This window comes from Solea senegalensis, linkage group LG3 (assembly GCF_019176455.1).
Source record: "Solea senegalensis isolate Sse05_10M linkage group LG3, IFAPA_SoseM_1, whole genome shotgun sequence".
Lineage (NCBI taxonomy): Eukaryota > Metazoa > Chordata > Actinopteri > Pleuronectiformes > Soleidae > Solea > Solea senegalensis.
Genome location: NC_058023.1, coordinates 6,430,104 through 6,443,629, shown reverse-complemented (window position 1 = coordinate 6,443,629; position 13,526 = coordinate 6,430,104). Strand labels below are relative to the sequence as shown.

The 13,526-nt window shown below is 38.7% G+C and overlaps 3 protein-coding genes across 25 annotated transcripts in view; all 3 read left to right on the top strand.

Moving 5' to 3' along the window:
* The window catches only part of LOC122766468 (calcium/calmodulin-dependent protein kinase type II delta chain), a 557,529-nt gene that overhangs the window by 494,130 nt on the left and 49,873 nt on the right, over nt 1–13,526 (top strand). The window lies entirely within an intron of this gene.
* Nucleotides 486–5,269, top strand: LOC122766476 (low affinity immunoglobulin gamma Fc region receptor II-like). Of its 2 annotated transcripts, none has more exons than XR_006360070.1 (10): nt 486–924; nt 1,028–1,063; nt 1,708–2,025; nt 2,737–3,003; nt 3,338–3,604; nt 3,675–3,788; nt 3,913–3,928; nt 4,056–4,411; nt 4,547–4,597; nt 4,830–5,269. XR_006360070.1 is itself a non-coding variant. In XM_044021379.1 (10 exons), the coding sequence occupies exons 1-10, from the start codon at nt 888–890 to the stop codon at nt 4,952–4,954; spliced, it is 1,305 nt and encodes a 434-aa protein (XP_043877314.1). In that variant the 5' UTR covers nt 487–887; the 3' UTR covers nt 4,955–5,269. The 2 variants fall into 2 exon arrangements, 1 of the variants encoding a protein (XP_043877314.1); XM_044021379.1 differs by having other exon boundaries at nt 487–924; nt 4,056–4,129.
* LOC122766474 (Fc receptor-like protein 4) lies at nt 6,669–12,285 on the top strand. Of its 4 annotated transcripts, XR_006360068.1 has the most exons (10): nt 6,670–6,857; nt 6,957–6,992; nt 7,838–8,098; nt 8,246–8,500; nt 8,610–8,864; nt 9,396–9,650; nt 9,719–9,832; nt 9,958–10,174; nt 11,134–11,184; nt 11,864–12,284. XR_006360068.1 is itself a non-coding variant. In XM_044021377.1 (8 exons), the coding sequence occupies exons 1-8, from the start codon at nt 6,821–6,823 to the stop codon at nt 10,050–10,052; spliced, it is 1,308 nt and encodes a 435-aa protein (XP_043877312.1). In that variant the 5' UTR covers nt 6,670–6,820; the 3' UTR covers nt 10,053–10,531. The 4 variants fall into 4 exon arrangements, 1 of the variants encoding a protein (XP_043877312.1); XR_006360069.1 differs by having other exon boundaries at nt 6,669–6,857; nt 8,276–8,500; nt 11,134–12,285; XR_006360067.1 differs by having other exon boundaries at nt 11,134–12,285.

Genomic DNA, 13,526 nt, shown 5'->3' with positions numbered 1-13,526 from the left:
ACGCGCAAATTTGCAGCACCATGTGACCTGAAAACGATAGCCCGAATGCAAGCGCTAATAGAGCCCAGAACTTTCTTTAGATAAACAGACAAAACCAAATTAATTCTCTTTCAGCGTTCTAGCTAATGAATGTTCGTGCATCACCCGTTACACTATGATTTGCGGCCGACGCGATATAATTGAAGACGTACGTTTTGACTGTATTTACTTATAATACTTATATAATGCCAGATCAAATGTGAAAAACTTTGTTTTTGGATATTGAGACAAACACTCAACCAAACGTCTTATACTGTTCAAATTTAACACGCAAAATCTGGTGTTCATGTACTACTACAACTGGTTTTTCTGAAAACTTGCAGTAAATTGTAAATATCTGCCAGATATTCTGTAAAAATGGGCCAAAGCACTTACTCACAGGACATCTGCAGCCCCTTTTTATGGTTCAAATGAGCAAACAAGTCCAGACAGACATTTTGAGGCTTAGGTGTTCAATGTGAAATTTAACACCTAAACCCGAACATCCTGTTTGTGTGACGTCTACTCACCATTTAGAGATGTGGTTTCACCACAGTCCACACTAATGCATACAACCAAATGAAAGCCACCTAATCTGATACAACAAGCCAAATTAAACAATATTAGAGGTTCATGAGTGATCCAAACGGACTCATCTGGACTGGAAACTTGTGTGGTAAAAGTGAAGTGAACACGCCTGTGCATTACTGCGGTCAAATCTGCTCAAGACTTGTTCTGTGCAAAAGGGAAGGAAGCGCTCACAGCCCAGATTAGGTCAGAAGAAGAAGTCCAGCCTGTAGATGTTGTAATGACACTGCACTTCTGTTCCTCAAAGGAGATTAGCAGAGCGTCGGTTTTTGAACGTGAGGATGGAACAGACTTTGCTCTGCGTGCTGGGATTATTCTGTGAGTCGTTTTCCTTTCTCCGAGTCGCCCACTTATGCTTTAGTTTTAATCTTTTTTTTTTTGTCAGTTTGATCATGTCTGACTTTCTATTTTTCACTTAAAGCACTGAATCTTCTCTTCTACTGTGGACAAGCTAAAGGTAAGTCTCAACCTTTTCTTTTATTTGTGCTGATTTATTGATCTTTTGATACGCTATCTGTATCAATATGGGCTCCAATACTGATTTTCCAATACTTGGAACCTCGCCAGAGCAAGAACTAAAGAAAGTACCTGGTACCAGCTACTATGCTAGTGGAAACGCAACCCTTAAATGAGATTTAATTCACTTGATAAATTTGAAAAATTTTGTAGACCTAAACTAACAAAAGTCTTTTGTTAAATTATTAAAATCTGTTGTTCCCACAACAAAAAATGCTAATTGTCTGTGTGGACTTTGGTGTGGGAGAGTGAATGGTTTACGAAATTAAGTCCATCCATCTAGGAAAGGCTGTCAAAAATGATTTTTGGTGATGATAAATGGCTTCATTCTGCTATGTTTTCAGTAGGGATATAAACCCGGAGTACCTGCCAATACTGATATCACAATTTAGTCCTTTAAAACTACATAATTCTCCAGCTGTGTAACAAATATTCTTCTCATATCGTTTGTGGGTTTAAGTTCATTTTGATATCGTACACAACCAGACTTAAAAATCCCAAACTATTCCGTTAATATTTGCATTATGTCATTTATATTTGGAGATAGACAAAAACCTTCAAATCAGTTTTTTAATCTTCCAACAGATTCACCTAAACTCTCTGTGTCGTCCATGTGGCCAAATCACGGAGCATCAGTTATTCTGCACTGTGCTGCTGAACATCTGTCTGCAGACTGGAGGTTCTACTGGTACAAGCTTATTCCTGACATAGATAAAGCACACTTCTACGAATATGAGCTGCTCCCTGGAAGCACAAACGGGACCACACAGGATTACTACGTCGTCTATAACCACACATATACAGCAGGGTATGCATGCAGAGCAGGAAGAGCAGGAAGAGCAGGAAGAGGAAACCCAGTGCAGTACACGTCTTGGAGTTTTCGAAAGTTTGTCTGGTCCAGAGGTCAGTTTGTGTACTTGTTTATTTGCTTTCCCTCTTCTCCTTGTTCCAATGATCATGACTTCAAAAGCAAGGATTTCACTATTTACATTCACAGAGTGGGAGTGAAGTATTGTTTTTAGTGACTCTGTGTGTCTGTGTTTCCGCACTTGCCAATTTGACCAACAGAGGCCGACAGCGTTGTGTGAAGCCTGCCATCTCTGATTGCCTTGTTATTCATGTTTTTGTTTTTCTTTCATTCCAACCTCAACAATATGATGTTGTGTCTGGTTGACCAATTAGTTAAACATTTTTTTTAAATACTTTATTAATCCCCTGAGGGAAATTATTCTCTGCATTTTGACCCATCCTAGAATTAGGAGCAGTGGGCTGCCACAGTGAGTAGCGCCCAGGGAGCAATGGGGGTTGGGTACCTTGCTCGGGGGTACCCCAGCCCTTTCGACCTGGTGGGGCCTTGAACTGGCGATCTTCCGGTTACAAGCCAAGTTCGCTTTTCCACTTGGCCACAGGCTGCCCTTAAAGCTGGGATAGGCAACATGTTTTTGGCATTAATGATTTCATTTCACAACATTGGAATGAATTTAATGACCAAAATCATTTTTTATGTTTCTGTTATGGTTAATATGTGTGGTAGTAGGGCCACATCTGATTTAAAAAAAAAAAAAAGTTTTAATCTCAGAATTTCTTAGAAAAAAAGTTATGTTTGTTTTTCAGAGTTTCAGTCACAACCGTCTCTCAGAGTGAGTCCTGACAAAGTTCAACACTTCAGGTCAGACCATGTGTCACTGACCTGTGAGGGAAACTCTGCACAGTGGACAGTGGTGAGGTTTCGTCAAGACGGTTTTAACAGTGAACGATGCTCCAAGTTCGGGGAATTGACTGGATCAACATGCATCACTAAGTTAAATCACAAAGATGCAGTGTACTGGTGTGAGTCCAAGTCAGGACAATTCAGCAGCGCTATCAACATCAGTGTATCAGGTGAGTTTCCTTCTTTAGATTAGTTCTGTGTACACCCAGTTTATATTCTGAATTTAAGTCGCAGGCGACAGTTTTACTCAGTTTTCTGCAAAATTTATGTGAATAAAACTTCACATTCTTTTGGTTGTACAGCTAAAGATATACTTTTTGCCTTTCCTTGTAATAACTTTTGGGTTCCCTCACAATATTACGCAATATAATACCAACGCGATATCATAAAAATGGATTCAAACTATTCGACTTGAGTTTGAACATAACTTTAGAGCCTTTGAAGAACGTTTGTCGAACATGATGTTGGGAATAAAACTTCACGTTCATCCTTTTGGTCCTTTAGTCAAAGATATTCTACTTGAGAGTCCGCCACATCCTGTGGCCAAAGGAGCAGCTGTTACTCTTCGCTGCAAGCTGAAGACGGGGAACTTTGTTGCTGATGTTTTCTTCTATAAAAACAACAAAGTCGTCCAGAATGACACGAGATGGACGCTGACGATCCCTGCGATGTCAGAGTCACATGAAGGCTTTTACAGATGTGAGAGAAAATATTTTCTGTGGCTTCTGTTTTTTACTCAGACTTCACCACAGAGTTGGATTTCAGTAAAATGTAGGTATGATTTAAGCTTTTTTTATGTGACAATATCATCAAACAAATAACAGTGATTATTTTGTTACAGCTTTGTCCAAACCAGAAAGCTCTCCAGGTCATTTGCCTCTGATTGTTGGATTGGTTTGTGGAGTTTTAGTAATAATTCCTCTGCTGCTGTTTTTTTGCTACGGAACATCTAAAGGTGGGATGTTTTTCTTTTTAAAGTAATACAGGGCATAATTTTTAGATGACTGACATGGAGCAGTGCTTCAACTTTACACAAAACCATGTAATATATAATAATTACTGTATATTTTCCCCCACAGACCCAAATGGTAACAGGTTGGTAAAGGCACTCCATCGTTTCATCTCCATCATCACAGCAATTCCTAACACTGCGGCAGATATATACATACTGTAATAAGATTTTTATAGTGCATACTTATTTTTGAATGCATATTTTCAACAGTCAGACATTTGCCACCGACCAAACTGTCAATCAAGGGGAAAATCAACAGCAGGTGTACTCGACTCTTCTTCACGGTCAGGCTTCCTAGGTTTTCACAGCCATTTTCTTCAACTTGTCCTCCAACTGAAACGTAATTATGGGTTGTTTTGGCCTGAATACGACACTCGCACCAAACGAGCTCCTTGCGCGTCGTTCCATAATCTGGGTTGCGCAGTATACCAGGGCCTTAATGTGGGATTTGAATCTGTGTCAATCACATGAAAGTTCAATGATTTAACCACTAAGCTGTGACCACTAAGCTGTGACTACTGCCATTGGAAACCTCAACGAAGCTACTCGACGTCAACACATCCAAGGTACCTGCAGTTATTCATGGGTCGTAATTCCTGCATACGACACATACTTATCTTTCGTTGGAGGACACTCCCCTTTTCTTTGTCCGGTTTTTACATTTGTGAGAATAACATTTACACCCTGTGCTGTATTTGTAGGTGACGTTTGTATCTATGAAACAGTTGGAGGCGCTGGAAACACTGGGACTGGTACAGTATTTTCAATTTAGGCTCCTACATAGACTAATGTGATTGTGACACAGTGAGGTAGAGTGAGTCTTTTTTTTTGACCGTATCTACTTGATTCATAAATGTTATGATTGATTTATATTGTAATCTGGAAATGCAGTTTAAATGTTCACATTTTCTGCTTGGTTAATATTGTTATTTGAGACTTGGTTTTTGGGAAATTAAATTTAAAATGTTCTTTTTTTTCTCGCAGGACGCCATCATGATGGAGGGGAGGAGCTTGACTGCAACTATGTAAATCTAAATTTAGGTGCAGGTACAAGTATTCGCAATTATAGGCAAATTAGCAATGAGCAAATATTATGCTCGGTTAAGTAACCGTATAAATGTGTACATTAGCTTCCCAGGAAAGAGGCAAAATTGTCCAGATGGTGGCGCTGTAATTTAAGATTAAAAATGAAACACTGCAACTCAGATTGATTTAAAAATGTGACCCACAAGTCCAGCTCATAAAAAGCTTCTTGGACCATAAAAGACCCCCATGAACATTTATTTATGTCAGCTGGGATTGGCTTGGTACACGCCGAGACGAACAGCCGTTCACTCTAATATTCAGAGTGTCAAATTAACCACTGCATGGAATGAAACTTTGAATATATTGAATGAAACCTTGAATATATGGAATGAAACTCTGAATATATTGAATGAAACTCTGAATATATTGAATGAAACTTTGAATATATGGAATGAAACTTTGACTATATTGAATGAACCCTTGACTATATGGAATGACACCTTGAATATATGGCATGAATCCTTGAATAAATGGAATGAAACTCTGAATATATTGAATGAAACTCTGAATATATTGAATGAAACTTTGAATATATGAAATGAAACTTTGAATATATTGAATGAACCCTTGAATATATGGAATGAATCCTTGAATATATGGCATGAATCCTTGAATATATGGAATGAAACTTTGAATATATTGAATGAAACCTTGAATATATATGAATGAACTTGAATATATGGAATGAAACCTTGAATATATGGAATGAATCCTTGAATATATGGAACCTTGAATATATTGAATGAAACCTTGAATATATGGAATGAAACTCTGAATATATGGCATGAATCCTTGAATATATTGAATGAAACTTTGAATATATTGAATGAACCCTTGAATATATGGAATGAAACTCTGAATATATTATGAATCCTGAATATATTGAATGAAACTTTGAATATATGGAATGAAACTTTGAATATATTGAATGAACCCTTGAATATATTGAATGAACCCTTGAATATATGGAATGAATCCTTGAATATATGGCATGAATCCTTGAATATATGGAATGAACCTCTGAATATATTGAATGAAACTTTGAATAAATGGAATGAAACATATGAAATATATTGGATATGTAAATATATTGGATATTGAGACAAACACTCAACCAAATGTGTTATACAGTTCAAATTTAACACACAAAATCTGGTGTTCATATACAACTACAGTAGTTTTTCTAAAAAACTTTAATATGCAGTCAATAGTAAATATTATTGCGCTGTTCAGCTTGATTTGTGTGTGGGAGGTCTCTTCCTGTGACGGGACTCAGCGGCCGGCAGTCTGACCAATCATCGCATAGTACCTGCTTTTAAGCACGCTTGGAATGAGCAGGTACTAAAAATAGTACCTGGTACCAGGTACTAGGCTAGTGGAAACGCTACTCAAACTGTGCTGTGGCGAGGCGAGTAGAGCCGGTGGAAATGTGTCATTGTAGGCTTAGGTGTTAAATGTGAAATTTAACACCTAAACCCGAACATCCTGTTTGTGTGACTCCTACTCCACGTTTCACCACAGTCCACACTAATGCATACAACCAATTAAATCCCACCTAATCTAATACAACAAGCCAAATCAAACAATATTAGAGGTTCACGAGAGATCCAAACGGACTCATCTGGACTGGAAACTTGTGTGGTAAAAGTGACGTTAACACGGCTGTGCGTTACTGCGGTCAAATCTGCTCAAGACGTGTTTGTTCTGTGCAAAAGGGAAGGAAGTGCTCACAGCCCGGATAAACTCAGAAGAAGAAGAAGAAGTCCAGCTTTTAGATATTGTAATGATACTGCACTTCTGTTTCTCAAAGCTTCTTGGTTTCTCTTTGAACACGTTCAAGTTTGAGGAGAAATTTCCATCAGGAGATTAACACAGTGTCGGACGTGAGGATGGAACAGACTTTGCTCTGGGTGCTGGGATTATTCTGTGAGTCACTTTCTTTTTCCGAGTCGCTCACTTACGCTTTAGTTTTCATCGTTTTTATGTCAGTTTGATCATGTCTGACTTTCTATTTTTCACTTGAAGCACTGAATCTTCTCTTCTACTGTGGACAAGCTGAAGGTAAGTCTCAACCTTTTGACTTTTGACGATACACTATCTGTATCAATGTGGGCTCCAATACAGATTTTGGATTCATAAAATAGTTGATTCTGCGAATAATGAGCAGTGGTAATCTGGTAATCTCAGTCAAAGAGTATGAGGTTTAACCTTTACTTACTCAATTTTGATGTCAAAATGTTAAATTTTGAACTTCTTGAAGAGAATTGGTTTAAGACAAAATAAGACAAATGCTCCATTCAATTTTATTGTTTTAATCTGGCAAATGTTGCTTGGCTAGAATATTGAAAACTAGTTTGTTAACTTTCAGACTGTAATGTGCACTAAAACAAGGAAAAACAACAAGAAAGTGGACAAAACTGGCCAAAATCTAACAAAGTTGTTCTTATCACAATTAAAGAAATTCTGTCATGTGAGAAATATTCACTTAAATTAGATTAAATTCACTTAAAGAGAAAAAGTTGGATTTTTTGTTTCTTAAATGGAGATTATTTTTCTATTGCAAAACAAGCCTGCCGAGATTCTTTCTTTCTTTCTTCTTTCTTTTTCCAAAAGATAAGCAAATTTCCCCATCTTATTTTACTTTAAGTACATGTTATGTTAGGTTTAGACTGAACATGCACTTATTCTTTATTTATTCTGTTTCTTTCTTGAGATTCTAAACTACAAATAAAGTTGTTGTTGGGAGAAGAAGAAGAATAACTCCTTGAGTTTCAACAGGGTTCTACACTCCTTGTGCTCAAACCCTAATAAAAGAACACGCTAAAAGTTTCTTTAGCGTGTGGATTTGTTCCACTGTTTTTTTAATTGTATTTCAATTTTTAAAACATTTGCTTCTTTTGTTTTAGTTGTTCTGACCGTTGAACCAAACTGGTCAGTATTTTTCCATGGAGAGTCTGTCACCCTCATATGTGACGTGAAGGAAGGACAAGAGACAGACTGGTGGTATTTATTCAACAGAGACGGTCAACGTTTTATCGTGTACAGTTCAAATAAGAAATATCAGATATACACACAATACATACAAACAGGACACTACTCTTGCACTGGTCGAAATAAACTCTCAAGTAATCAGGAGGAAAGTAATATGGTTCATCTAACAGTTTTAGGTAAGTGTCTATATTTAAACATTTATTTCATCTATGTGTATTTAAAGCTTAAAAGAGGGGAAATTGAAGTACAAAATATGTTAAAAATTAACAAAGGACAATGAATTGTACACTTTTTTGATCGTGAAACTATTCCAAATTGAACAGTGTACACACCTAAGGCATTGATTTTGGAAGTCAACAGTTCAACAGTGGGCGCTGTGATGTTGACCTGCTCTGTGAGCCCATCAACACCTGGCTGGGAATATTCCTGGTACAGCGGCACAAACACCCAACCTCTGACTGCAGGGGGCGCCATTTTCCACTCGAATGACAGAATCAGTGTCTCACAGGATGGACTTTACCGGTGCGCAGGAGGACGAGGAACTCCACGTTACTACACCGAGCACAGTGACACATTTGGTATGAGCACACTTTTTTATTTTAAATGAAAACATTAAAAATGAAACTCTGCGTTTTGAGCTGTCGACACGTGTGTGTATTTGACCTTTTCTGCTGCTTTAATTGCAAGTTGCCATCACACCTGTTGTGAAGCTGAACCACAACTGGCCTGAGGTTTTCTACGGAGAGGAGACCAGGCTCACGTGTGAGATGAAGGGTGGAGAAAACATCGTGTGGGAGTATGAGTGGATGAAACAGCAAGTTGTTCTTCCAGACAAAAAGGAACATGTAGTTGTCCATGCTACAACATCAGACTACATGTGTAGGGCAGAAAGTACATATGGCCAAACACGGTGGAGTAAAGCTTTCAGACTGACAGTAATTGGTATGTTTTTGTTTCGCTGGATATAAAATTGTTTTTATTTAAGTGTAAGATAATGCATTTATAAGGGATCGCTCGGGAGAGGGACAGAGATAATCACCCTCACTGAAAATGAAATCATTAAAGAAAAGAACAAGTCTCACGAATCAAATCTACATCTGCTTAAGAACGTGTTTGCCACTTTGTCTCACTGTGATAGAGGCTGGGAAATTAAATTCATTAAATTCATTAAATCTCCCTCTCCCACACCAAGTTTCTGATCCACTGCTGCCTCCATTAGTAAGTTCTTATGTGTCCTTCAATAACTTCATAGCCTTTGTGACGGCCACATATTGCGACAACCACAAAACAATACATACATAACAACACTTGATACAAAACAAATGGGCAAAGGTTAAACCTTGCGACTTTAAGCTCTTCCTCGATGACCTTTGGTGACTCGACTTGGGCTTGAACTTAAATTTAGAGCCTTTGAAGAATGTTTGTCAAACCTGATATGAATAAAACTTCACATTCTTCCTTTTGGTTGTTTAGTCAAAGATATTCTACTTGAGAGTCCGACACATCCCGTGACTGAAGGAGCAGCTGTTACGCTTCGCTGCAAGCTGAAGACGGGGAACTTTGTTGCTAATGTTGTCTTCTATAAAAACGACAAAGTCGTCCAGAATGACACGAGATGGACGCTAACGATCCCTGCGGTGTCAGAGTCACATGAAGGCTTTTACAGATGTGAAGGAAAATATTCTCAGCGGACTCTGACTTCACTACAGAGTTGGATTTCAGTCAAATGTAGGTATGATTTAAGCTTTTTTTATGTGACAATATCATCACACGAATAATTTTTTATTTTGTTACAGCTTTGTCCAAACCAGAAAGCTCTCCAGGTCATTTGCCTCTGATTGTTGGATTGGTTTGTGGAGTTTTAGTAATAATTCCTCTGCTGCTGTTTTTTTGCTACAGAAAGTCTAAAGGTGGGATGTTTTTCTTTTTAAAGTAATACAGGGCATTATTTTTTAGATGACTAACATGGAGCAGTAGTTCAACTTTACACAAAACCATGTAATATATAATAATTACTCTATATTTTCCCCCACAGACCCAAATGGTAACAAGTTGGTAAAGGCACTCCATTGTTTCATCTCCATCATCACAGCAATTCCTAACACTGCGGCAGATATATACATACTGTAATAAGATTTTTATATGACATACTTATTTTTGAATGCATATTTTCAACAGTCAGACATTTGCCACAGACCAAACTGTCAATCAAGGGGAAAATCAACAGCAGGTGTACTCGACTCTTCTTCACGGTCAGGCTTCCAATGTTTTCACAGCCATTTTCTTCAACCTGTCCTCCAACTGAAACGTAATTATGGGTTGTTTTGGCCTGAATACGACACATAGTGCAGCGGTATTTTTCAATGTAACCACACACAAGTGTTGGTGAGATGAGGGTTAGCGCTAAAGAAAACACAGGGCTAGGCAGTAATTTACAGACAATGACATGTCTGTAAAAGCATGTATCGTGTGTAAAACTCTAAAGGCCCTGGTATACTTCCGCACGCATACCACACGCTGAAGTGCGTGTCGCATATCGTGGACCCCGGTATGCTCGCGGCGTCAGGGTCCTGTAGTATCTCAATTCACCATCGGGTGGTGATACAAGTCTGGACGCAGGCAATAGGACGCATTCCTACCAAAGAAGAAGAGAACGATGCTACAGCTCCCTCGGACACGTCTGGGTCGAGCTGCTCACAGCTGAGAGGTCCGTCGGGCAGGGGAGTCGGGGTGTCAACCTGTTCGCCAGGTCAAGGCTCGGATGACTATCCTTGGCGACTACTTATACGATTGTCAAATGTGTTTTCTGCTTGGTGAGCGGGGCTTATAATCCACCTACCCACCAGTTGGGCCGAAATTCATTTGCGCATTCGCTGTCCACTCACAACCAGCGAGCTCCAAAAGCGGTTCCAAATCCTTGGCTGCACACACTTGGCGCACAATCAACGCACGGTATACCAGGGCCTTAATGTGGGATTTGAATCTGTGTCAATCACATGAAAGTACAATGCTTTAACCACTAAGCGAACTGCCATTGGAAACCTCAACGAAGCTACTCAACGTCAACACATCCAAGGTACCTGCTGTTATTTATGGGTCGTAATTCCTGCATACGACACATACTTATCTTTCGTTGGAGGACACTCCCCTTTTCTTTGTCCGGTTATTACATTTGTGAGAATAAGATTTACACCCTGTGCTGTATTTGTAGGTGACGTTTGTATCTATGAAACAGTTGGAGGCGCTGGAAACATTGGGACTGGTACAGTATTTTCAATTTAGGCTCCTACATAGACTAATGTGATTGTGACTTGTGATTGTGATATTTCCGGTAGACTGTCGCCTGAAATGTTACCCCTTTTTCATCTTATGCCATGTTAATTCCCTCAGGGCTAACTACTGAAACAAGTTCTAAAAGACCATGCAAATGTTTCTGATCAGTACCAGATGTTTTGATTGCTAAAGTTGCCTTAAAAAGTTAAAACTTAAGTTTCTTATTTTTATTTAGCCACCAAAGCATGAGGCCGCTAATAGCTTTTATCGTGCGCTCTCTTAGTAAGAAACGTTGTTGTCACTGACATATTTTAGTCAAAATTCCTGTTAAATGTTACGAACGCTATCACTAATCGACAGCGTTTGCTTAGTGACCTGAAAGATGCAATACTAATATGACCAGTAGGGGCAGTGTAGAGGCAGCTCAGCTTGGGAAGTCACCCTAGTGGGCTGTGACGGTACTGCACGTGGGCCCTATTTTTTTAAAATCTGTAATTACGTTTAAAATAATTGTAAAGAAATGGTTATTGTGGGAAAAAGATGAAAGATTATTATATCAAAGGGGACAATAAATGTTACGGACAATTTACACAGGGATTTTCTGATTGTTAAATATTGTTATTTGAGATTTTGTTTTATGCGTGTTTTATTTTCTTTTTTTCTCAAAGGACACCAACATGCTGAGGTGGAGGAGCTTAACTACAACTATGAAAATGTAGATTCAGGTGCATGTAGAACTATTACCATGGATAGGCAAATCAGCAATTAGCAAAATTGACCAGATGATGCTCAACTTTAACCATAAAAGACCTCCATGAACAATTTTCTTTTTTAATGTCAGCCGGGATTGGCTTGGTACTCAGTGTCAAATTAACCACTGCATGTTTGTGGAGTGCGGGAGGAAACTGGAGAACCCATAAAGAACCCAAACACACACAGGGAGAACATGTAAAGTCCACACAGACAAACGCCCTCAGTTGAACCAGGAATCGAACCTACGACCTTCTTGACCTACTCTACTGTGTGGACTCCTCTTGTTCATTAATTATTTCATTATCATCTTATCTTTTTCTTTTAATAAAAATCTTTGTTTAATAAAAAAAAAAAAAAAGGTGAAGGAAACACTTATGGGTGCATTATTGTCAAGAGTCTTTCTCGCAGTTGGCATGTTTTGCGCCACACACAAGTGGAAATGACTGAAATAATTCTCAAAGCAGGAAAATGCAGTGAAAAATCCATGTATTTCTACGTACATGTAGATGAATAGCGAGTTCTTTGGAACCATTATTAGATTTCATGGCTTTATTAACTATAAATGCAGGGAACCGTCTGTCTTTTAATGGCATAACAGTACAACAGTTTGCTTGATGAACTTTAATTATTATTCTTAAAAAGGCATCAAAGATTGAAACAATATCTACTAAATGTAACTATAAACAGTGTGTTTATGCGTGTGTGTGTGTGAGAGAGAGGTACACTTCCACTCAAGATGGCGGAATCAACGATGGCTCCTTGGTGAACGATCTGAATTGTTCAACCGAAGGACTCTCTAGACCGGTATCGGCCTCAAGGGTTAAATACCTGGTTCTTCCCACTAGATAGTCAGAACTAAGGAAACCTCTTGGATGAGAGTCCAGTCGCCCACAGCTCACTACTGAAGAAGATTACGATCTGGATGACTGAGAACCTTCACCGACATAACTGCAGTCATAAAATGTCCTTCCGCTGCTTCACCCAGTTGTGGGTAGTTTCCTTTTCCTTTGTTGTATTTTTCCATCATTTCTTCCCCTTAAAATCCTTTCAAAATGTGTATAATTTGTGACCGACTCCAACTTTTCCCACAACAAGAGGGAGGTAAAGATTTACTTTTAGAAAAGCACAAATAGAGTCTCCCAAGTGCCACCTGAGAAAACACTGAGCTCTCTCAGAGTGAGAATCTCATACCCTGGTAGAAAAGCATTTCCCTCAAGTACCACCAGAGGAAGCTTATGTACCACAGTTGGAGAACCACGGCACTAGAGCTAGTACATTTTTTTATATCTCTATAGTGTTACACATAGTGTACCGCTGCATCACAGTGAACACAAATGTCACCATAGACCTTAACTTTTCTTCTGGTTTCTTAAGAAACCACTCGTCAAAGCTGTTTCTCTTTAAATGAGATCAGGACTGGGGAGAGGAAGTCTGACACAAGCCTGTGTGATGAAAACATTACAGAATCGTTGTTACTATTACTAATTCTGATTATTTCCGGCAGGCTGTACCTACACTGAGGGTGTAACACTGCCAGTTTCTGTCACTTCCTATCCTTACATATATATAAGAATAGAA